We start from the raw sequence: 26,405 nt of genomic DNA on the forward strand, positions 1-26,405 counted from the left end.
CTGACTAGATATTGCATGTCCCTGAACTCTGTTCTAAATCCTTATGATTCGTAATACATGTGAATTGAATTCTTGCCGAAAATCCTAAACTTCAACCACTAACCGATTTTATGGCCTCATTATACTGTTTCCATTTACTACACTTTTAATCGAACGAATTAATTGAACTTAGACATGTTGATTGTATCTCGTGGGGAAATGGTAACTTTCACAATGGCGTATACAGGTTTAGTATGTACACGGAGATGGCTTAACGAGTTTAGCATAGGGTGAAATACGATTAGCCGAAAAGCCAACTGCGAATCACTTACTCCGTGCAGGTTTATTTGACAGAAAAACGAATAGGCAAATTCTGTTGGCTCTGAGCGCGTAAACGCGCGAGAGAAAGGATAAAACGCTTATTCAACCGCGTTTTATCCCTCATGCACCCAGCATTGCGGTGATTAATTAAAGATTAACAGAACGTGCAGAACTTGAGCGTCGACTGGTTTATTTTTGTTTCAGTTATCTGGATTGGTAGTGGGCGGAATCGGTATCTGGACGGTGATTTCGAAGCACAACTACGTGTCCCTGATGACGACCTCGACGTACCCGGCGCTAGCTTACGCTTTGATCGTCGCAGGTGTCCTGGCTGTAGTCGGTAGCTGGCTCGGATGCGGCGGTGTAACCTCTGAAAATAGATGCGTTCTTCTTATAGTAAGTAATCAAAGGATATTTCTATTTTTCCGCGAAACACTGATGAATGCTCTTTCGACTCGATCGACCTCAGCTGGTTTGAATCAATCGTTATCTCTTTCAGCATATATCATATGGTTGAATACGTTGTAAGTGATCATTTATTGGTATGCTTGTAGTACGTACTGGACGGATATCTTTATTTTTCCACGAAGCACTGCGAAGATATAGAATCAAAAAGAAGTCTTATTAAATACTAATTGTACAATTATTTCTTGTTTTTGCAATAAATATTTTAGACTCGTAGGTTTGATAGCAACGTGACAAGTGTACGGGCATTCCATTGCACGTATGTTATATTCGTACGTTTATATTCATTTCTTCATTCAATGTACACGATTTTACAAGGTTTTAGTAATTAATCATTGTACGAGTGCTTTCTATGTCCACTGTAAGTAATATCAAAAACTAACTCCACAAAGTCGGTACCAAAAACTGTCGTGAAAAATGAAAGGTCGGATAACTAGGTTCAACCTCAACCAGCCAACATCAATTCCTGTCTAGCAGAATTGACTCGTATTATTTAATTCACCGTAAGAAAACCGCTTTACGGCCTCTGAATCCATTTTAGCCAATAATCTTGACAGAGTCGATCGAATCGGAAACGGTCCTCGTGCGTCTCCGTAAGATTCATCGCTTTGTCGAGAACATGTAACACCGTTGATGGGTAGTACGGTGTCTCTTATCGATCATGCGCTTCCGTGCCGGCCATTTATCAGGGTGCCACTATTGTCTGATTAATTAATTCTCCGGTCTGGGTAAACGCGCCTAGCCGAGAGCGATAGAGGCAAAGATAAAGCAGAGGATGATATAGAAGGTTGGAATATTAGAGAAACCAGCCACTCTAGCTATCGTTTTCGGAATTGCCTATAACCTTGGTAGCAGATGCTCTTTGGTTAATAGGACAATCGTTCACGAAACTTTCTCGAATACTCTATTCGAAGCTAGGAAAAGCTTACTAGTTTCATACATAACTAAGTATCGTAAAGCTTCACGTAGTTTCGTCTAGGAAACGATCTTTTCTTTTCAACGCTACTGTATGGACCAAATTGCAGCTATGTAAGATACAACTTACTGCATTTTTTATTTCTATACGGGATGAGTCCATTGGAATGCATGCATTTACAATGATAGGTAGTTACCGGATACAGAGATCTAGAAAAAGATTAAAGTAAAATATAGATGAAAGAGATTAGCTGTAACGGTGAGCTTAAGACCAAGGTGGCGCTTTACAATCGAATCACAGGAATTCGAATCCCTAGAGAAGAGCTAAAAATCTTCGAATGGTGTGGAAATAAAGGAGAAAGGCAATTTCAACTTTTAAATGTAAATCATTTATTTTCAAAAATGGATAACACTTTATGTTATACGCAAAAGGGTCAAGAGCACAGTGAGTGTACATAGAAATACAATTTTTTATTTTAAGGTGTACATATGTATATACCTATTATTTTGAATTGTAAAATTGTAAATGTTTCTATCAAATTCGTAAATTATGTTATAGTGTAAACGACATATTATTCTTTGATATTATTTGACACAACACTAGGATGGCTTAATAATTCTTGGGGATTATTTTTATACCGATGCTCGAATTAAGTGTTACCGCTTTCATATCGATAAAACGAAGAGGATCGTCTTTCCCTTTGAATTTCAGTCGCCGTGTCAAAGATCCGGCACGAGTTAAAACGTCACAATTTAACATTGGAGATTGGAAAAGAAACCACATTGTAAGTCGAATATTACGCGATCTCGATTCTATCATGAATTCATCTCGCTGTCGTTTTGTCCTCCATTCCATTACCTCTTCGTTTCTCCGTGTTTCCTCTCCTTCTCGTTCTAAAACTTTTCGAGGAAAAATTCCATTTATGATGTAAGCGTTCGAATGGAAGACGGAAGAAAAGGATATTCACGATGGTAATTAAAATGGTTCGCCACCATTGAGAGGGACGTTCTCGCCGAAGCATTTAAAAAAAGATTTCTCGAAGTTCCGTTTCCGGGGCAGCTTCAATGCCCATCTACGAGCTCCGTTTCTTTCTCAGCTGTGGGGCTGAACTTCCCTTTGACTTGCATCGCTGCCTCCAACATTATTGCTCCAGGCACGGAGACTTTGTCCGCTGTTAAAGCTCGCTTCCTCGATGAAAATGAAGGAATGGCGTAGGGGAAGAGAGTGCTTGAAAGGCTGCTCGTTTACATTATACCATCGATATCTCTTCCCAATTGCAGATTTTGACCGATGCTGTGAAGCCTGTTGTTTTATTCTATGTGTTTCCTATAACGTATGCCATCGGTTAAAGAATTGACAGCAATGATATGTTTTAATAATAATATATTGTAATATCATTTTTCGTTAATTTAATTCAATTATCATATGGTAACACTACACATGAAAGAATGCATAATATCATTCATTTCAGATCTGACTTTAAAGGGACTTACGAAGGGATACACAGTACCATGCAATAGTCCTATGCCATTTATCAAACAGGAAGTTTGTAGTATTTTGAATAAATTATTTACGTCTTTGATCTGCTTTCATCTCATACATCATTCTAAATCGGTCTATCCGTATCTTATGACATTAATTTAGGACTTAGGATTAAGATTGTGATTTGAGTTGCATCGTTACAAAATCGTTATCCGTGGATGGTCTAAGAATTTTGCACAGTATATACTGCATAGCACTTTTTCAAGTTTACTTCTTCAATCTTTTTAATTTGAAAAGATAGTAATTGAAGTTACGAATAAACGGAGCTTATCGTCGTTACATAGTTCGAAGATTCTAAATCAGCTGCTTATCTACCAGTGAAATAAATCTTAGCTATATGTAGATCGCGCTACTTTTTGTACTCTGCATAAAATACAGCTTCCACTATAAAGAAATCCCATCCACGTAGTAACACGTAATAAAATACTTAATCACAAGGTCGATTTCGCCTTGAACGCATAGTCGATTGCCTCCGACATTATCGCTTGAACTCCTCGGCAAAGTCTCCCCTTGTTGATCGCGACGTTCGCGATCCAATGGCGGTTCTATCGTCAAAGCTAAATGTGCTAAAGTAAAACAAATAGATAGAGAGAATGCTGTTAAAAATATCCAGATTTTTCCGCGGAGAAGATCAGTCGTTACGGTTGATACGGTACCAAGGATATTTTCTACGGAATTGCTTCGAAAGCTCAGATTGCATTGAAGTTCGATCAGCGGAATCGAAGGCGATTTTCTCTTATGAGCAAAGGAAAAACAGAAAAAGAAACGAAAAAATAGAAAAAGGAACGAAAAAAAAGAATCACTTTAAAAGCTTCCTTGTTTTCTTGCGCTCCAACGACATAATTCACCGAGAGAGGATATGCCGTCACACGCAGTCTGGCAGCTTAATGGACTTTAATACGTATTCACAATATCTCATCCATGTTTGCAAAAATTTATATTTTCTTCATCTTGTAAGTATTTAAGTACTTTCAGTGCCAAAGATTTTTCGGTTCGAGATTTTCGTTTAATAAATTTTCAGAATAGTTCGAAGAAAATAGTTTTGCCTTATATTTCTTTACACTTTCTTTAAACCAAACGAAAGTATAAAAAGCCAAAGAATATTTCGAATATTTAGATATCTAGCTAGTAATATTCTCTTAATTATGTTAATAAAAATATGGATTTACGCAAACATTCGTAATTTATTATTATTATGAATACAGAAATTCGTAGAAATCAAGAATTAAGCAGTAGGAAATGACCAAAATCATCCGCTTGCCCCTGTCAGAATTTTCCCAGACGAAATGCCATTCTCCAACATTGTGTATCGACGTATTCACAATTCATTACATTTCCAGTGCTCTACGTCGCGTGTTTTCATATCGCGTATTCTCTTTTATCTAATACGCTTTTCCTGTTATGATATTACATTATTGAATAAATAATTAAACTCTATACAAAGTTCCGTAGTTTGAAATAACCATATGTTTCAATGCAAAGTTTCGTCCTTCGAACCTGTCCGTTGTTTCTCTATCTGAAAACTAGCGTTCCCTGCTAAGCTATAAATTGTGCTTAAGCGAGAATTAGCGTAGCACCGCTCTGGTATCTCGCGCTACCATTGAGCCTGCAACCTTCGTGGACTGGCTCACGCTTAATTCCACATAAATGATAGTTAAATTTCACTAACAACCCTTGCAAACCGCACAGAGATCTGTGAGAACAGATTCTTCTTAATTTGGCTCTCCACTTGTTCAAATCGATTGGCGAAGATTACGATTATTTGATGAAAAGTCACTTAGTCTTCCTCGATGGAGTCTTTGATTTTGTTGGGAACGATGCAGGAATAATTTCCGATACTATTTCGTTCGTCGCGTTCCTTCGATGATACGCCATTCTCATGGCGCTAAACGACAAATTGTCATCGTTAGTCGGTGTTACACGACAACGTAGAAATTTATCGCTGTTCGTTCGATGCTCTTAGCGTGTACGCGTTGTATCTACTGTAACCTAAAGTAACATTTACGAGGCTAACGTTTCCGCTGAGTAATAACAGCTGCTATACGCTTCTATGATAAATACATCTTCGCGATTCTCCTATTTTTACTAACATAACCGCGATTTATATCCAACTATCAATATATTTTCAGTCATCTTCTCAGTACTGTCATACATATAGTTGACTATACGTATAAAGTTTCTAATAAAATTTTATTTCCTACAATTTCGCTTATCAACACAAGCCTAACTTGCGACTAAATTTCGTATCATTTAGCGTTACTTTTACATAACTATAAAAATTCCACAATGTGAAATGTGTAACGCACAGAATTCAGTAAAAAAACATATCATTGTAAAATAAAGATATACGCCAATACTTTTTCTAGCCACCGTATTCTTTTGATATATTCATCACGTGCGAGTAGTACAAACTCATATAGTTGATTAAATACAATTTCTAACAAAATCTCAAGCTTTGTAATTTCCCTCCTCACTGAGTTCTCTGATAAATACCTATCTGCCTCCTAAGCTTCCATTCCTCCTAGGCGATCACGTCACAAATCTCATCAGGAATCCGTCAAATCGATTCTACCTTCAAACTCCATTGTATAATCATATAATCGGCTGTGTAATTTACTATGTATAATCTAATGCTCTTATCAAAGCTACCAGCAATTACCCGTCGAACAATGATCATAATCACGGCGAAGGTCACATTCGATCGTACGATACGCCTAATTCACGATCGCTATGTCCCAAAGGATATCGATGTTTGCGTGTGTCACAGATACCGCGCGCTTCGAGATCATTAAGCAATAATTAGCAAGCTCGCGTATTAACGAGACGCGGCACGTTTCAATTAGTATCCATGACCATAGTAGCGGTCGATTTTTTTTTATGCCAGTAAATGACGTATCGCGGCACTGGCATCGGCGGACAAGTCTCGACGCCTCGGACTGGTTTCGAACCAGTTCCACTCGTCGTTCCGAGCACCGATCCGAACGCTTCGGGCGAGACCACATTACTTCCTAAGTATCCAACGGCCGATCGCGCCACTTACGACCAATTTATGCTCGAACGAACGCGTACAAGTAAGAAAATCGAGGTACGAACTCGAAGTTCATCGATTACCCGTCGATTTGCCGATTTCCAGCCACCTCTGCACGTTCCTCCCTGAGCACTTTCTGGTTTATCATTGTGACCGTTTCTTCGAATCGTTCCCTCGCTAGTCGATAGACTCTTTTTGTTGAAATTGTCTTTTCCTCGTGACATACATGCTCGTTGATAAATCTCTAGCGAATACGCAACAGAATTACTAGTGAGAGTTACTAGTTTTGCAAAGAAGCACCTACAATATCTAAAATACGATGTAAGATCGGGTATTCAATTTGAGATGTATCGTTCGAATCTCAGGTAAAAGAGCGGGAAAGAAGCGAAATTGACTTGTACCTTTACAATCGTGAGCAAAAGACAGCAGTGTCAAGGATATTAGCTTATCTATCCAATTAGCCAAAATTTGACTAATACCCACTTGCCCGCCCGAGAAATGAGAATATCACAAACATATTAGAGTATTCATGGCAAATGAGATGGACGTAAAAAGTTATTAGAAACTTCTTGAGATCTTTGCAGTTTTGTTTCATTTCTTGAGATATGAAGAGTTTATACGTTGCGTGTTCTGATATAAAAATATGTACTGTGTGAATCAGAAAGGTAAAGGTCCTCGAAAAATCCTTAAAAGATCCTCAAAAATTCTTCATCGGGATATATTCCATAACTTGTATCACTTTTTACGTAATTCACGATGACTCTCTCTCTCTCTCTCTCTCTCTCTCTCTCTCTCTCTCTCTCTCTCTCTCTCTCTCTCTCTCTCTCTCTCTCTCTCTCTCTCTCTCTCTCTCTCTCTCTCTCTCTCTCTCTCTCTCTCTCTCTCTCTCTCTCTCTCTCTCTCTCTCTCTCTCTCTCTCTCTCTCTCTCTCTCTCTCTCTCTGCAATCAATATTCAAATGACGGTAAAAGTTGGACGATAGGTCGATAGGATACGAGGCGAGGCTCGTTAAAGATGCCGTTTTACGCAGGAAAGACGTAAAAGGAGATTCTCGAAGGATCATAGACGATATCTCCTTGTTAAAACGTGTCCATGTCGCGGTGTAACGAGCCCGTCTCTCGATAGCGAATCTAGGGATCGTTGGTCGCTCCGTTTACCTTCGACACGCATGAAACTACGATATCCGTGATTACGGTTAACCCTATACGGATAGAAAATATATCGCGACTGCCTTATCCGGCTCTTTTATATTTACCTGCATGAAATACTCTCGGCGAGGAGATAAGTGCGCGCTGGTTAATCCAGTTGGCCTGAGGAAACCACGCGGTAGCAGCGTTAAGAGACAAAAGCGGAGGATATCCTTTCGCAGAATCGGGACCTCATTACCGAGATACGTACGAATAACCGCCTCTTCTGGCCTCTGTTCGTCCGTAATGGTAAACGGTTTGAGAGTTGGGCGAAGCTTATTGTAGGAGATCAGTGATTCGAACATTGCGTTAGCGTTGAATCTGGAGCGTAACATTGGAGCGTTGCACAAACAAAAGGAATTTTAAGTGATTTTAATTAGAACATTTTAATCCGAAATGAACAACCCGTGATTTTCCTCTGATCGTAGAAGATCGGTTATTCGAGAGTTTGCTTAAACAGAGAGAATTTTAAATAGTTTTAAATTTTCTTTTGACAATTTAACGTTACTAGTACGAGGATGGTTAAAAAACGATTAATTCAAGATTTTTCAGGGCTATTTTATACATTTGTAACGGTGTATTTTTGCAGATGATTCTTTGTAAAATACTTACATACATAGATAGATAGATAGATAAAAGCTTCTTCTTCGTGCCACAACATCTGGCTAGTCATATGCTGCTCGGATAAAAATCAGCGCATTATGCAACCATTTTGCAGACCACATCGCGTGTCCGATACTTTACGTACGGCCTTACGACCGTGTCACTGAAAATTTCTATATAATACTTTATATACTTTGCATTTCCTTTATATTTGCATGCTTTATATTTTAGTCGACAGTTCTAACATTAAAGGAAATTAGGTCAATCTTTGAGTACTTTGTAATACTATGGTTAGAGGGAATATTTTCAAGAATTTTCTTCCTTGTCTTCTAATTTCCTTTGAAATAATATCGTTTGGATGTAACTCGAACGTACGATAATCGAAGATGATAAATCAAGATTACGTTATAATCAATATTGTTATGCCACATATATCGCTTTAATCTGCTAATCAAAAAAGACGAGTTAATTCGAATTATTAATTATTATTTTCAGCCACGACATCGTCAGCTGGTGTGTTTTAGGATCCAGGAAGGCATCTCCCGTCTCTAATATTTGTCTGAAGATCTCACATCTTTTTGCGAATTCTCTTGTTCTCGACGATTCGACCATTTTAGATTTAATGTTCTTTTAATTACACACCGGTAGCTGAACGAGCCAGTTTAGCATCGTCGAGATCTTCTTGCGCCGGATTATTTCGTACCTCTCTTAGGAGACTTGGACACGTTGGATTTCTGTGCGCGATGTTCTCAAGGGGTTGCAAATCCTCTCGCTAGCACGCGTCGTCACCATTAGGGTCCGCTGAACTAGGTGTTTTTAGAACAAACAGGGCCGCGTAATCTATGCTTTGCTCGTTCAAAATTATTCTTATAGTATGCAAAAGATGGCTTTTCATATTTATTTTACATCTGTTACGAGGAAAACTTTCAAACTTCAAATTTTATTATTTAAAGAGTTTATTATTCCCGGTTCGTTTACTTATCGATAAATAAAACAAGATAAAATAGGAAGGTCCTTTGATCTTAATTTCTCGTGATATTATATCTGAATAACATTGACGTATCGTTAATGCAAATGGATTAAAAATGTTCATATACTTACGAACGAAATACTGGAAAGATTTCGATAAAAACATCTGCGAACAGTACGAAACGCAGCATGGTTTATAACCACCAACGAAATTCACATACTAAACGAAACAACCGGCAACAAATTTAAAGAAGCGAAAACCAGCATCGATATAGATTCAACGGCAATATCACAATCGGTTGAGTAAACGTACAAAGAAACAAAGACAGGACCGTTTGTATCGAGTTGAACGTTCTCTAATTTGTCGTTTCAGCGAGCATGATGAATTTTTCTGTTGGTCGGTTATCGGACAGTGGCGAAGTGATAATATCGCTGCTCGTTTCTCTCGAATCCGTTGCTCGTTCCATGATTATCTGGAATTTCTGCATTTTATTTCGTCCACGATATTTCGGAAGCAAAAAGGGAAAAACCATTACATCCACCATGCGACTGAAATCAGATTGTTGATTCCACTCGATCGGAGAATCTTGATTTCCGATTGATTCCACTGTCCCCCCTTCTTTCGTTTCCCCAGCACTTTCGGCTTCAGGCAGCTTTAAACTATCGTTGCAGTTGCCAATCATCTGGACGAGCATGGATGCAATTTTTGCCCATTATATCACCAGTAATTGGAACATTTTGGATCGATGAGGCCTCGCGAACTGTCGATTATCTTTTTATTCTTTCGTCCTTCGAACGAACGCCGCGTTCAGGAAAATTACTTTTCCAATCGGTCTATATGAAAAGTAGAACGACAGCTCGACCGGCTTGGAAAAACTTCCATTCTCCGCAGATTTTCACTCATTTTCGGTCGAGAATTCTACATCATGATCCTAAATTCGTGGTATAAATCAAGTAGGTTATATGGTTCCAAATAAGTGGGAAATGAAGAGTAATAAAATTACGTCGAAGGCTTCGTTCTTGAGAAAATCGAGTTTGAAAACTCGTCGAATACACGTGAATTTGCTTAACTCCCAGATAGAATAGGAATAGATAATCGATAGGAGATTTATGTACGTGTGAAATTAAGTCGAAAACGTTGAATACAATTTTTCCGTCTGGATCCACGTTTTCGAGAAAATCAAGTTTAAAAATTTGCCCAGTAAACATTAGTGACGTATTCAAATTCCATTTTCTCTCAACTGAGGCCTTAAACGACAAAATTTTATTCTACGTTTCCAAATTATTTTTCAGTGTAATCAAGAGTTCGTCATATTTTTCAGATTGCTGAAATATTCAAACTCGATGAAACATTCGGCGCAATTTCGCTACTTTTTATTTTTACCTTATTTTCACCTACATAATGCAGTACCACGAATTTTCGGCCATCGTGTACGAACACCGTTACGTGAAACGAGTAATGAGACTAATGAAAGACCGATTACGCGCCGCGAAATGTTTTCTACGTTGCGTTGTCTCGGTCAACCTTTTGCTTCTCCGTTCTCATAGCCACTCATAGGTCTTTAGCTCCCTTTCACCACCTGTGCACACTATGGCACGAGCGAATCGTCTCATTAGCCGAGCCCATATACGGCGTTCAATTAAAATTTTTGCCGCCGCCGCAACCATCGGGTAGGTAAATCCCGATAACGACCACCGTGGTATTTTTAAGGAAAGTGCGGCGATTTTACACGTTTACGCGGGAAAAGTAAAAGGTGAATCGAGTAGAGTGTCAGTTTGCTAGCGATAAATCGACAGTCTAATTTATCGCGAGAGACAGAGATTTCCTTTTGAAAATTCTTTCGATTTTTAATCAGAAAACTTAGTGACAAACGGTCGAGAAATTTTTTGGCAAAAGAATTATTACGTAACTTTTTCCGTTTCTTAATCAATACTATACGTATACTGTTTGAAGAATTTGTGACGAAATTGATGACATTGTACCATCTATTTAATCGCCCCATGATTGCTTTCTCGATAAACTTGTCATCTCTTTTAGTACTTTATGAATACTTTCAAGCTTTTACGAGCTTTTAACGTATTCAGTTTCGGCATTAAAAACTTTTTGTAGAAACGAAAATAAACTAGAATAAAATATTCAAATGATTCAATTTCCTAATTTAACGTTAGATTGACGTTAATTGATTTAAAAATAATTCCCATTTTATTGATTACTTCCGAATATTTCTCTTTAATGACTGTATTTAATGACCAACTAAGAGCAATATTTATTTGAATCTTGCATCACATCGTAATTAATTATACTCTATTCTAATCAAATAGAAAACGGCACTTAATATCAATAATTACGTAATACTGTACAAGTTTTTCCAACGATTCAATATAATAATTGACATTTTAACGAAGGAATCTTGAATCGTGTATTTTTTTTTTCTTTAACAATTTAAAAAAGAGATATTTCGATCGATCTTATTCCGCTTTCATTCCGTTTTCATCTCGCGTCGTTACACGACGTCACTTTCGAATAGAATCGAACCATGTGCCAAGCACGAAGCCGTTTCTGCTCGTAGAATCGATTTATTTGCATTGTCCACGGATATCGGCGGTGATTGCCGTGACCGCGGTCAGTGTTCATGATCGACCGTCTATTCGCTGTCAGCGGTTCTGTCCAATTCTAAACTGTCAATTGCCGTTCCTGCTCGGATGCTGCGGCCAATGTAGTGTACTTACGTATCACGCGCGTGTACATTGAATTTAAATTGAAGCGCGCGTATGCACATTGTGTCGTTTTCTATTGGATTGCCGGATTCAGGGAAGAATTTTTCTTCTATCACACTTTGTGGTATATTTCAGGATCGCCCGAGGAGACTATTCAAAATTGCATAGCAGGAGCATAATCAATAGCGCGATAATCGATTAACAAAACAGTTGAAATAACGTGGAACTAGTTAACAATGTATTGAATTTTTAAATTACTCTGTTGTCGAAGACAGACAGAAATGTGTGACTTGTCGTGCACCTTCTTATAGTTTTTATTTGGATAATAGAAATCTAAATAGGTCGATGAACACTTTGACTGCCACGTTGGTCGTATATGACCGGCCACGGTTTCTCCTGTGACGCCACGCTGGTCATTGGTGACCAGAGCACTTGAACTTCTTACAGTTGTAAAAATTGAATGAAAATTGACAGTTAGGGCATTTTGAATATAACCGATAAATAGAAGATACTTTGAAATAAAAAGTGCCCCATCGAACAATTAAACATTTTTATTAGAACATCAATAAAAAAAATGAGAACAAATCTTGCATCTAACGGTGCACTGTGTTTGCATCCATCTTTGAGGGGTAATCTACGAATATTATTATAAACATAGCTTAGAAAATAACCGTAAATGCTGCTTTATGATCATATAATTAAAGTTAGAAGTGTGAACATACCTTACTATTATATATAGAATGAGCAAATACTGTTTATTAATATCGTCTACACGTTTCAACAATATATTCTGCACGTTTTGCTTACGACGAAATAACGAATGCGAATAGTTTGTTGAAATAAACGAAGCCTTGTTATAATATGTCGCTATCGACTGTCAGCAAGGCGCCACGGTGGTCATCCATGACTACCAATAAGATAAACAGTCCATTGGGGAAGAATGTTGTCTTACATCATCAATTTATTATTATTTTGCCATTATATGCTTTGAATAATAAAAATACTCCAAGGGTGTCCTCAGCGAAACATGTGATTTCGGTTGACATGTGAGTCAAAGTGTTAACTTTTTTCAATCAGTTCAGTTAACATTTTTCAAGCAGTTTCTTCCTACGAAGATGATATAGAAATGTTTCGCAAAAAAGGTTGCGTTCCTTTCTGAAGAAGTTTTCAAAGTTCAAAAGGCAGAGGATTAGAAGAGACGTTACAGCTTGGAAATGTTCAAGATTCAAAGGGTAACGCGTTTTGCGAATCACGAACGAATTCTTCCTTCCTCAGCGATTCGCCTGGAAACTTTGCGAAACGATCGACCGTGGCCAGTTCCTCGCAGCTTGAATATTCATGCGGACAGCTCGTCGACGCGTCGGGGATTTATATTCATGAAAATCCTAAAACGCTTCGCACAGCGTTTTGCGGCTCTAACACGTAACAGACCGAATTTCATCACAAAGAAAGTTTCGGTTAATTCCGACGATCTTCGTCAGCTTGTCGATGAAAGCTTGCCGATGAAAGCTTGCCGATACCATCTTCCGAAACGCTATGTTCCAGCACAATATTCTCCTTGGCGGTCTTAGCTTGTAGAAATTTAAATAAAAAATATAATTGAAAAGTTCTTATCCTCTGTCTTTTTCTCTTAGTTCGTGCGAACAATACACGCTTTCGACTTTTAAACAATTCGTAAGCTTGAAACGAGCTTGAGAAGATTAACGCGAGTTGAATTTGCGAACGCAAGAGTCGCTCTAACAAATTAATTACGCGCCGCTGATTCTCCTTATTTATCTTTTCCTCCTCTTTCAATTCGAATAAATGAAATTTTGAAATTTTTGAAAAACCGAAAGCTTGAAATAGGGCAAGATGGCGGAACGAAACAAATTTACGAGACGTCCGGTTAAAAAAATTAATTGCAAGCTGTTGGTTCTTCCGTTTTGATCGACGAAGCTCGGTAAAAGGAATTAATTTTGTTTAATTTGAATATATGACGGGCCCATTCGAATCTCAAAAAGTTCGGAAACATAAAATAGAACAGATTGGCGAAACGAAGCGACGACAGGCAAGGCAAATTACTCAGACTTGGGTTTATTTGCTTGAAAATTAGAGGAACTCGATTTATTCGTCGCGTGCCAGTCGGCTGTTGACAAGCGTGGCATAATTTATCGCGACAGAAAGGAAACAGGTTCCGAACACGTTTTCATCATTGGACTCGACGAGTCGCTGTTGCGTGTGGTTATTAATCGACCGTTCTGAAAAGTCCACGTTGAAGACTCGATCGTTTCCAACTACGAGAGAATCATTGACGTGATTCGCGTCTCGCTCGATGGACCGTGTTCGCGCGTGTTAACGACTCGCTGGACAAAACTAGAAACTTCCATGGAAGATTTACGCGTCTTCTCGCAAGTATTAACCACGATTTTCCGCGTTTGGAGTTGCGGAAGTCGTTAGCGGCGGATAATCGCAATCGAGATCGTCGACATCGTGGGAGGTACGGGGGCTGGTTTCAGGGACGCAAATCTTTGACGGAAGCGTTTAATCCTGGTCCTCGTTCACTACGTTAGAAAGCCTGCGAGTTGACAATGCTTAAGAGCGTTTGCTCTCTAAAAATAATTAATTGAACGTATGAAATTTCTCATCTTTAATCTATCAATTAAGGAATAATTTGTCATAATGTTACAAGCACTTGCCCATCAATAAAATAGATAATTATTTAGTATGAACTGTAGACAGAAGTTCAACTAATCGATGCTATCTGTGCAAACTAATTGTTTAATTTTTTTTTTTTAATGGAACATCGATCGGCTACTCTGATACCAAATACTGTCATAGAAATTTCTAAAAACTATGATAACCGGTCAGTTTGGCTTGTAACGATAAATAAATTGTACGATCTGTCGTAATTTTTTTATGATTGCAATCAAAATCATATTGCCGTTACGGAATACGAAGATAGATAGGTATCGTTGTTATATAAATTGAACTATTTCTCCAATTCCCTTCATTTTGTATTCCTTTTCTCTACAGTACGTGTTCGTGGTGATGCTGGTGTTCGTGCTGGAAGCGGGAGTCGGTGCTCTAGCGCGGCTCTACGAGGAACAAGTTGGCCCTGAATTGAAGATGAACCTTAATCGTACGTTCCTCGAGAACTACTCTATGAGGAGCAGGGAAACTTCGGCGATCGACCAAATGCAGATAGAGGTAAGTTACCGATGACATAGTGGCTGTCCAAAGCGATCGGAAGAAGCATAGATCGTTCGGAAATTTGGCGTTAACATGACGTTTCCACCTTGTATTCACGTTTATTTATAGAAATTTAACAATTTTAAGAAACACAAAACATAAAGAGATCCCAGGAATATTTGTAAACAAGAACCGTTACGTAAAACTTGTTCCCATAAGAAGAACAAAATTTATATAAGGATTTGTTTCTTTGTAGCATCATGCACATAGAATGATATCTCCTGAATATATAATTAGTTGCCATTATGAGATCACAGTCGTAAATGACCTAAGCTTTTTGCACGCTACTGCAAATCTCTACAGATGATCCAGACGCTGAATCTTCACTCACTGTGAAGAGATGCCGCTAGACTTAACGTTTAGATCACCGACATTCCGAATGTATTAAGTACTTGACAAGGATATCTGTTTATGGTACGGTTAGTTTGCTAAAGCGATTTTTCTCCTCCCTTTGCCTTTCTTCTCATCTTTCTTCGTCGCTATCTCTTAACGCAACGTAGGATGTCGTTAAGTTTTGTAATACGCGAAATGGCTAAGGGCTGCCTTACGTGGCCGCGATATCGCCTAGCCATTTTTCTCTATACCCTGACTACCGGTGCCACTGTTACTTCGCTACGTTTACGACTGCAAATCATCGTTATCGTGTGGCGAAATGGCCTCGAGTTCGTCCTCTGCGAATCTATTAATGCAGCCGCGGCTCCTTGCATCGATCCGATTTTCTTCTCTCCCATCGTAGCTGCCCCGCGAGAGAAAACTCGACGTTCGTCTTAAGATCGACCGAACCGTTGTTGTTGATGTTCATGGTTTTTACTTTCGACAGTGGAAGAGAAATACTCTTTCGAAGGAATGCTCTTTCGTTTAACAATCACGCGATGGAGGCTTTGTACACGTTCAAAGATTTCAACATAATTATCATACGCGATTTTTTGTTTCGAGAATTCGTTTTTAACATTACAACTCTTAAAGGTATCGTCTCTTTAATTTTATAATTAGTTAAGTTCATACTTCGGGTGATAGGTTCTCATGGCTTGAAAAGATATAATAAACTTGTTATAAAATAGGTAAAAGACGCTATTTTATGGAAAATAGCAGCGGTGTGATTTATACCGTTATAATCCACGCCCCAGCATGTTTGCCTCAAAACTTGAAAGAGTTAATTATTAAGCGACACGAAGGTGCTAAAAAGTGTACGTAATTCACAGTTGATGATGTATATTACACGCTGAAACTTTATTCAAAATAATATCTTTTTCTTTTCGGTGTGTAGGATGACTTAATTAATTTAAAAAATAGAATAATAGTAAGTAAATAAAAATTACGAAGTGTAAGTGTCTATACGAGTCAGAATCGATCTACTCTTCGTCGTCTGAATTTAACTGAGGATTAAACTTGAAAATACACGTAAATGGGGATAAGTTTAATGTACTTTTCACGATAAATACTAAGTAGTATTTATATTTACAGTTACTTTATTTGTAAATCATTGTTCCAGTTCAAATGCTGCGGAGCCGTGAGATTCGAGGATTGGCTGGTGAGCGAATGGCACAAAGGCGAGGATGTTCTCAAGGACGGAAGCCTCGTCCCAGATAGCTGTTGCAAGACACCGACCCACCTTTGTGGAAGGAGGGATCATCCGTCGAACATCCATTACACGGTACCAATCGATTTTCAGTCGAATTCAATTGTCCCTTCCTTGTTGAAGCACACGCTTTTTCAGTCCCGCTTCAGTCTTCAAGAGCTACAAAGATATGAGCTGTAACAAGTTGAACGCCTACTATAAATCGAATATGTGTCGAGTTCGTAGAAAGAAATCTTCCAACATTTTCCGAGTGTAAAAGATTAAACGACAAAGTTGGAACCATTAGTTGTTGTTAATTGTAGTTGGAAAATCAATTCTTGCGAATTATTTGCAAAATTTTACTTACGTAAATGGAGAAACTCGTCACTCATAAATGGGTGATATGCAGAACGTTCAACGTGTAAAGACAATACATCGTTATCGTAATTTCTTTAATACAATTTCATTGCACAATAATATGAAAATCGATCTGTGTCAAAAAATCGAATCGTTACAATGCAACGATCAAATCATTGAATCTGAAAATTCTGTGCAGGGTTGTATCTACAAATTTCTGGAGACGACGAAGGACCACTTGATCATCTTAGGAGCAGTAGGCCTAGGACTATCGGTCCTAGAGCTGTTCGGTATCGTTCTTGGCTCGTGCCTGTATATAAAGCTCAGACACGATTTCGACGACTGAGAATTGCTTCAAATCCGTGAGAGCAACAACAACGGCCGTTCCTGGTGCAGGTACATGCAGAACGGTGATGGAACCGTTTGATCATCGTACCAGAAAAGAAAGAAGAGGAGCGGTCGTTGAAAAGAGGAGATCCTTCTTCCGACGTTCGCCATTCAGGATTTCCTCCGTTTCTGGCGCTGAAATCCTCCCAGCCTCTCAAAGAGACGGACTCTTGGAATTTCTGTCCTATTCTATCCCTCTCCCAAGGGGAGATTACGTACAAAGAGACTCGAAAGGGAAAGAAACGAGGAAAAATGGAGTAAACGGTGCGTGGCGTTTGGGTCACCGTGACGATCTCCCTCGCCACGGAAATCTTCAAAGACGAAACTCTTTCTCTTTCTTTTATACGTCCCGTGCAACGCGGAATTCAATGGAAAGAAGAGGAATAAAAAGAGGAGCAACACTGAGTTACCGATATTCGATAACGAAACGGTCGCGAAATCCTCGCTTCCATTCGTTGACCGATTCACCTCCACGAGGAATCCTATTTCGATCGAATTAATCGGACGAGAGGAAGCGGATGAAAAGAAAAACTCTGTCTTTAAAGTTCACCGACTTCCTCCTCGCCTAAATGAATCTCAATTAATTCTCGACTACTGGCCGGGGTCATACCACGTGCATTTTCCATATAAAAGAACCATGACAATTTTAGAAAAAAAATGTTTTAACGAATGCCTATTTCAAAGCGTTCTTCGTCGTGAGCAACTCGTGTGCTCGAATCCGAAGCTTTTTGTACGCCGTTTCTCTTTCTCAAGGAAGAACGGGGAGGCGTTCTTCTTTTTGTAACGGGACAGCATCGATCACGATGCCCCGTTCACTCGCGACAAGTGATCTCTGGCTACGTCGAACGTACTTGGTTTCACTGTCGGCGAACGTTCTTCCGCTCGTACAAATCACGCTGTCTCTTCGAATACTGCCGTAACGAATCCGCACAAATGTTTCTAAAGGTATATACACAAGTTACACGTACGAGAAGGGAGTTTAGCGTTCTTTAGCTAGTAAAAAGTCACAACGACGTGTTCCAGTGGTAGCGATCGAAACACGGCGCTGTTCCTCGGGGCCAAAGCAAGTCCCCATTTGTCGATTAACCGGACCATTCGATCGTCCTGCTTTTTCACCAAAAATAAAAACAGAAAAAAAGGGTACCGAGAAACGAGAGAACCGATTGTTCGAGCGATCGCGAAACGATCGTTCTCCTCCTATTCTATGAAAGTCGACCGCGTTCCTCGAGTTTTCTTATAACGTAAAAACGATTTTGTCCCTTAATTTATTCGACGAAGGACCTTAAAGATCGTTTACCTCAGCGGAAAGATGGAGGACGTGTATGTATTGACCATTTCGAACGAGGGAACGACGTGAAATTCGGCGAATCCATAAGCTCGGACAGAACTGTAAACAGTGCCTTGATGAGTTAGCGTTTAAGTTCAGAGATATTTTAAATTATCGCCGATGTAAATTCGTGCAGAGAAAACCGCTAGCGATTTGTAAATGTACGTACAGTATTTATTCATATATGATGCGTATATATATATATATATATATGTATATATATATATATATCTATCTATCTATCTGTTGCTTCGCAAATCAATACGAGCCTTCGCACATTATTTATAGCAAAGTTTGTCGTGCAACGAGAACACGCGTTGTATCGACAATTGTATGTGAGAATATTCTCTCTCTCTCTCTTTCTAAACAAATTGCAACGCACTTTGCGTGCATAATTTATCTTTCTTTAATACTTCTTCCTATTTCCTCGTTATTTTATTTATTTAAAAACTTGTAAAATTTATTTGCGCAATCGTTGATTCAACTTAATGCGGCGCTCAAGACAAAATCTAAGAACATATTTTATTATTACAACACGATCGCGCCATATGTTATTTTATTCTCAATGTTATCGTCTTCATTGGTATTACATGTACGTGTACTGTCTGTTAGAATTTAGAACTTTATAAATATTGTACATATCAGACCCTATTCTGTTACGAATAAATATTGAAATCGTACACGTCGCAGTTCCTCAGCCAAATATGATATTCCAAATTAAGAGAAGTTTCTTCTTTTCCGAAGAAACTTTGATTCATTTACCGTCTGGAGGACTCGATATCGTCCGCGTACTTCTCCATCGACTGTAGGTAAGTCAAAAACGAATCATCTTTAGTACCAAGAGAAACAAACAACCAGGCGAACACTGCAAGTAAATCTTTCGACATGGATATCCTCTGCCAACTATTTAAGTCGTCCAGAAGAGATTGAACATTGGTGACCTAAAATAAAATTTCTTTAACATAAAAATATATTTTTTGTGTGCTTTGTAGGTAAACGTGTAATCTTCTGCTTACGTTTTGCCATACGGTATGATTGGAATTGTAATAATGTATCAAATTTAATTGATCGTCGGTTCCTGCGCCGATTTGATGAAGACAGAAAACGACGAGGTACAAAGGAACTGCGATCATTGCTTTGTTATAGTCGAAATAAAGCTCACGCAGATGTTCCACGTCGAATCGTGCCAAATCAAACCTAACGATTATGAAGATTTAAAAATTCTGGTAGAATATTCGACGATTTTTAATTTTTTAATACAAAGTAAACATACTTATCGAACGTTGAAACGATGCACATGGCAATAAGAAACGAAAAGATGTTTGTATAAATCTCACTAAATGGTGAGTATTTTGCGATGAATTCTATAGAATTATTAAAAAATACGTGCAACTGAAAAAAGAAGAGGTTAGATAGAAGATAAAACACAATGATGGAAAGATTTTCTTTTATAAAGTAATGGGAACATACCATGATGAAATGAGTAAGCGCCATACCGCCTAGAAGGCCTTGATACAAAACACCTGTATTTTTCCAAAATTGTTGAAGCATAATGGCCACCTTTATAGGCGGAGAATTTTTTTCGTCACGAATATCAACGCTTGCCCTTTCAGTTTTCTTATCACTAGGAAAACCTTTTGTTTGATTAATTTTCATTGTACTAAAACCACCCCTGTGCTGTACGTAAACTTTATCCGTGGTTAACACAGGGAGTGGCACCTGATGCTCATATTTGGTTCGCGCATTTTCTTGCGACCTTCTTAAGATTTCCGTAATAGGCAATTCATTATCCCCTGCAAAGCAAACCAAAGTCATCTGTCTAATTTAATATTTTCGTATTTAAAGTTATTAACCGTTTGACTTGGATGTGAAACATCTTAAATGTCGTTATACATAACACGATTATTAATATTTTTTTCCTATAAAAAGTTAAATATTTAATTATTTTCATACTGTATCATTTTATCACGCAATCAAAGAGTTAAAGCATTCTCAACATAAGCAATTTTACCTACTAAATCTCGTTTTTTTCGTTTCGACCGTTCCAAGTCGCTTTCATTATAACTTTTGTCCGATGACTCTGAGCTGGATGTTTCCTTTCGTCTTTTATTAGCAGCGTCTTCAGAACGCCTATCGTGTCTTCGTTTATTACGTCGGTCGTGTCCTCCTCTCTGCTTTTCAACGATCCTTTCACGATTGTCCTGATACCTTTTTCGATCAACATGCTCTTTGCGTCTCTGAAACTTTTTCGATCCCTTTTTATCAGATGACACCTCTTCTGCATCGTCGATCTCTCCTTGTCCTCGTCGAAACCTATTGATCTCTTCGGAATTTGTCCATCTAGGTCTAAGAGGCGTGCTGGTGTTTTGCACATATGGTGAATACTCAGTGCTCTCGGTAACCGACGAAGATTCCTCGCTGCTACTCGAGTCGTTTCTACGTGTAACTTCCGGATTGCTCCGTCGTTTCAGAACTCTTTCGTTCGTCCGATTCATTTTACCGATTCTCCAATGGCGTAAAAATGTTCAATCTTTCTAATATCGCGGTTAGAATACGTCATATTTAAGAGTGCCTATCTCACTGGAAACGAGAACAGTTTCATACCCGGAACTTCATAGAGGAAGGTATCCATAGTAACCGTTTGTTGTACACTATGAGAGATACTTGGAAAAAATCGATAATTCAGGACAATATGCGACGCCCATAACGTACACGTTAAATGTGAAAAAATTAAAGAATAAATTAAAAGTACGGCACAATTATAAATAAGAAATTCAAATTTATTTAGCTTACTTCTTTTCTAATATAAAGAATAACACAGGCACTACATGTATATAAATAATATGTAAATAGAATACAGCAAATAGGATACATAGCGCAAGCATTGCTATGAAACATTATTTACATCACAATGTATATCGTTTATTAGTAGCTGTATTGTCAGAAATACTTATAAGATCTCCAGGTCACAATGTCGAATCTCGGGATGCTTCTTCTACAAGTATTAAAGAAAAAAGTTAAATCATAATGTCAAATAGTTAGAAATTCATATGTAAAATGTTCTTGGTATACCTTTAGATTTAGTTCCATTCTGTCTATCTCTCCACCAAGCGTATCAACAATAGCTTCGCCATGCTTTAGCATAAATGCTTCCAATTCTTTTATGTCTGTCATTCCTGTTACTTCCTAAGGAATAGAATAATTTGAAAATTAATGTAATACTTTGTGGACATTAAGCTAGTACCTGTAGCATTTGAACAAGATCGTGCTTCTCCAAATAAGACCTTGTTAATTCCCTGCCGTCAAAGTCTAATTCGGCCTTGTACCGAACTAAGTCATTACCCATATCGATACCCTTGACATCATAGATTGCTCGAACCTGATTATTTCGAATTCAATTAACTTAAATAAATGTGTGTGTGTGTGTGTGTGTGTATATATATATTTATTTATTTATTACGATACAATCATAAAAATATTACCATTATATCTGCTTCTAATTCCGCATTGATTTTATCTAGATCTTCTTGAGATATACTTCTTCCAATTAAAGCAGTGGCATTTGTATGTATTATAAACCCAGCTATACCGCCAAGTAGACCACCAACTAGAAGAGATCCAATGGCATCAAACATGGAGTTTTCGAAATAGGATGTTAAACCCATACATGTAGCTGCACATACAAGACCAAGCACCTATCATATTCAAAAAAACATCTCATGTTTAATAACTGCGATTGTTCCTATCCTTTCTTTTTTTTTTTTTTTGTCTAATAAATACTTACAGCTGCACAATCTTCCATAAGTACGACGTTTACAGAAGGATCTTGTCCTCCTAATACATAGTCCTTAAATGATAGTCGTTTTTCTTCTGCACCTTTTTTTATTGATTGTATTGCTACTAACAAAGTTGCTCCTTCGGATACCATAGAGCCAACCAGGATAAAATATGCCCAATAAAACGATTCTATTGTCGAAGGATTCAAAAGGCCGTGAATTCCGTGATATATAGATAGACCAGTTCCAACACAAAAGATACCAACCCCAGATATTAAAGAAGATACATATCTCATATTTGTATAGCCATATGGATGATCAGGATTAGGAGTCTAAAATATTAAAAATGTATATAGAGATATAAAGCAAGATTTATCTTAATTTCACATGACATAATTTTATGCATACTTGTACTGATTTATGTATACCATATGCTAATATCAATTGATTACAAGTATCTGCAGCAGAGTGAATACACTCTGAAAACATACTATGCGAACCAGTATACAACCACGCACACATCTTACATAAAAAGTTGCAACCATTGCTAAAAGAAAGAAAGATAAATGTAGTATACTAATAATGAAGTATTTTTAAATAAAAATAAAAAGATAGGACTTACATTACAATGGCAGTTAAAACTACTTTGCCAGATCTTCCAAAAAGGCCTTCTTGATCTATTGCTTGTGTTTTACTACCAATTTCTCGTCTATAATCTCTTAATCTTCGTTTAACAGTAAATATATCTATGAAATCATAAAACATTTAAATTAAAAGATTTATATTAGTCCTACAAAAAGAATATGTTAATAAAAGTAGTGACAATGATCCTGTAAAATGGAAAAATGTCCAGGAGAAAATGAAACTAATCAACTTATCAAATAAAATGTTTTCTAACTCTATTCTAAATACATTTAGGGAAAGTCATTTTAAATTATGTGTAGATAAAACAGAGACTTACTTTGCTGATACGCTTTCTGTTGAAGTTCTTTCTTGAGAAGTTCTTTTGCTAAGATTTCCCGTGATCCCCAGACTTCTATCGCTCTACAAATGAACATGGTATGTTAAACATAACCATCTATTTTTTATTACAATAATCATCTCATCAGATTTCATTGTTAAAATGTGTAGTATTACTTTGCTTCTACATCTTTTCTCCAAAAAACAGTAATTGGAGGTTCAAACTCATAAGGTGATCTTCTTTTTGTCTTTGGTAAGTTTTCAAGATCGGATGGTTTCAATAAAAAATCTGACATAGCTCTAACTGGCGTAATAAAATTACGTTCCAACGATGATACTCTTCTATCCGTTTTCTTCTTTTTAACTGTAAATAAGAAACATGTGAATATAAGAAATAATAACAATGATGAAAATTAATGAAAATAAAAAATAGAATTAAAAATCAATAAGAAAGCTTTTTACTATACTTTTCTGACTATGTTTCCTTTTGTACCTTCTGTCTTCAAATTTTGTTGCCCTTCTTTAGTCTGGTTATCATCAGGTTTAACATCTAAGTTCCTTTCTTTTAATTGTCCTAAATTTTCTTCTTTTAATTCTATGATTCTTTGTACATTGTTTTGTGTACTTTTACTGGAATCTACTGTTTCTTCTTTTTGTACTTTTGCTATGACAGATATTGGCTTGGAAATTGTAATAAGAATCCATCTCCATTCTTGCAGATGTTTTACATTATTTGCAATAAAAATCTTTTGAGGATTCGCAACAATTTGCACCTTGTATCTGGTATTGTAATTATATGTTATCAAAGTACTAATATGTCTCCTTGCATATCCTACTTGAAACATGTATGAACATTCTTTATTGTAATGGCTAATATTATGAAGAACTTTCAAAAGATTAGGCACACGTTGCAACATGTTTTTAATATTGGACCAGTAATAAGTATTGCAGAACAAGCTGAGCCGCCTAACCTGTACAAAAATAAATAACACTTAAGTATTTTGATGAATAGCAATTCTTTTCGTAAACATTCTACTTTAAAAAATGATTTCTTTTATAAAACGTAGAAATAGAAATATTACAATTTGAATACATTTAAAAAAGTTATACGCGCTTAAAAAACAAAACATATTTCAGTATATTTTTCTTTACCTTCTTTCACATTCACTTATTTTATACAATGGAATACATTGTTAGTAATATTATACGAAAAGATATTGTTCGGGATCAAATTGATCTTAGCAGAACGTTATAGTAACCTTCAAACTGTCAAAACGATAATTACAGTTAGTGTCTAATTCGGCATGCGTAATAGAATACCTATATAACCGATGATTATTACAAGAAATATCGTATTTTTATGTAGTAATACATGTTATAGATGGCAAACTTTTTAAGTCTATTTCAATATATAAACTCTTGCATAACAATAACATTAAAATAATAATAATAATAATAACATAATAATTACATTAAAATTAAAAATTGGATCTAGTGCAAATATATCTCTACATGTAACTACTTTAAGGCTAATACATCACGAGAGTATTAATCGTTCTATTAATTCATTCACAATTGCTTTAACTACAAAATTAAATTTTTGTTATTTTGTTTAATTATAAAAAGTATGATTTTTATACGATTCTGTATGGATGTTATCTTATATATGTTATATTAATAAAAATTGTATGGGATTTACAATTATATAAATTCATACATATAATTTATATGCGTTTTTATTAATACCTGCACATGTTATCTAACTATCTTTTATCTAATGACGTGTATCATGTAAAATGAAACTATTCAAAAATATACTAATAAATAATCATTGATAACGTCAGATAACGAGAAGAATCAAATAAAGAGATGTATACATATATGTATGTTCATACATATTCCTCTTTACAATATCAGAGATGTGTTGAGAGATCGCCAATGAGCATGAGAAAAATTCAGGAAAAAGTTCGCTCCACGAATTATCGCCTCTAGTGGTCAAACAGCTGAACTATGCACACATTTCTTCCTCAGATGCTTTTGGTGGGAAAAACGTGCATATGCATGAGAAGAGGGGAAAAGCCTCCTCAGACCGGACAGTACGCAGTTAGCCGAAAGCAGCCCTTCACAATTAGTGGTGTTTTGAAAACTCCGACAAAATGCTACGCCGTACCGCAAGCACTTATAAGATTTTAATCCTCATTTTTGCATCAGACGATTTGTCATACTTCCATTGGTCGAGCCACGAAATCAAATTATTATAAAATTACACAATTACACGAATAGTTATACAGAAATTGATGAACTCGTACAATTGTACAATTATTGTAAAATGGCAAATTGAATTGAAAAAAACAATTTTATTTTGCAAATCAACAAAGTGTTTAGTCATTTAAAATCCTTCCAACATCCACAATCCCCAAATCCTTTACAGTTCCCATACGGTTAAGTTATAAAAAATGACGAGAGACTCCGACAAAACTGGGAAGTATAGGTAAGTATTGGTATTGGATTAAGTTTTTTAGGAACGTAAAATAGCACAAGAGATAAATTGCAATAAATGATTTTATTTTTTATTATATGATATAATTATTTCCAAGAAGATTGTTGCTGCTGGTTGCTTATAGTATCATGTTTGTTGTTTCTGCCGTCAGAGTGGCTTTTCTGTAATCAATACAAAAAAAAAACAAATTATTTCTAATATTTAACTAAACTTTGAAACAATATTGAAATAATAAAAACAAAAAAATATAGTGAGTAAAATACTATATTTAGAAAAACCTTCATTAATAGTTAAAATAGATTGACATTGTCTTTATCTGACTCATTTGTTAAAGGCATATTAACCGGAGAATATAATACTACAAAAGCATTTCTGTAAAAGTAGCTATATGTATGTGTTGAAATATCTCTTTAATTTCTTATATTCTATAATATTATTAGAGAAATAATATTATTTTTTTATTAAAATATTATAATATGAATTTCATTACAGTGTAAATTATTAAATGTAGAGATAAATAATCACGATTAGACTGCGGATTTTGATGCTAATTTATATTTTCGAGAATGTATAATTAAAGAGGTA

At 36.7% G+C, this 26,405-nt stretch overlaps 3 protein-coding genes across 5 annotated transcripts in view; 1 reads left to right on the top strand and 2 right to left on the bottom strand.

Annotated features, from left to right (window-relative positions):
• The window catches only part of LOC138180968 (CD151 antigen), a 90,032-nt gene extending 70,770 nt beyond the window's left edge, over positions 1-19,262 (top strand). For both annotated transcript variants that reach the window (XM_069115372.1, XM_069115373.1), the window contains 4 exons: positions 505-696; positions 14,740-14,913; positions 16,448-16,609; positions 17,070-19,262. In XM_069115372.1, the coding sequence (XP_068971473.1) occupies positions 505-696; positions 14,740-14,913; positions 16,448-16,609; positions 17,070-17,216 (675 nt within the window). In that variant the 3' untranslated portion in view covers positions 17,217-19,262. The remainder of the gene's footprint in view (positions 1-504; positions 697-14,739; positions 14,914-16,447; positions 16,610-17,069) is intronic.
• On the bottom strand, positions 16,368-21,179 carry LOC138180966 (transmembrane protein 237). Of its 2 annotated transcripts, none has more exons than XM_069115371.1 (6): positions 20,596-21,179; positions 20,055-20,377; positions 19,858-19,976; positions 19,601-19,781; positions 19,347-19,525; positions 16,368-16,693 (listed from the first exon to the last, which is right to left on the bottom strand). In XM_069115371.1, exons 1-6 carry the CDS (start codon positions 21,077-21,079, stop codon positions 16,687-16,689), a joined length of 1,293 nt encoding a protein of 430 aa, XP_068971472.1. In that variant the 5' UTR covers positions 21,080-21,179; the 3' UTR covers positions 16,368-16,686. The 2 variants fall into 2 exon arrangements, with proteins under 2 accessions (XP_068971472.1, XP_068971471.1); XM_069115370.1 differs by having other exon boundaries at positions 16,368-16,708.
• A 164-nt stretch (positions 21,180-21,343) lies between these two features.
• ZnT49B (solute carrier family 30 member 9) lies at positions 21,344-24,770 on the bottom strand. Its single transcript, XM_069115352.1, has 11 exons — positions 24,473-24,770; positions 23,814-24,291; positions 23,498-23,684; positions 23,322-23,404; positions 22,983-23,106; positions 22,769-22,907; positions 22,369-22,692; positions 22,067-22,279; positions 21,829-21,963; positions 21,657-21,770; positions 21,344-21,579 (listed from the first exon to the last, which is right to left on the bottom strand). The coding sequence occupies exons 2-11, from the start codon at positions 24,235-24,237 to the stop codon at positions 21,535-21,537; spliced, it is 1,788 nt and encodes a 595-aa protein (XP_068971453.1). The 5' UTR covers positions 24,238-24,291; positions 24,473-24,770; the 3' UTR covers positions 21,344-21,534.
• Positions 24,771-26,405: the final 1,635 nt, after the last annotated feature.

The sequence above is a fragment of the Bombus flavifrons genome, chromosome 6, assembly GCF_040668555.2.
Source record: "Bombus flavifrons isolate JBK064 chromosome 6, iyBomFlav1_principal, whole genome shotgun sequence".
Taxonomy (NCBI): domain Eukaryota; kingdom Metazoa; phylum Arthropoda; class Insecta; order Hymenoptera; family Apidae; genus Bombus; species Bombus flavifrons.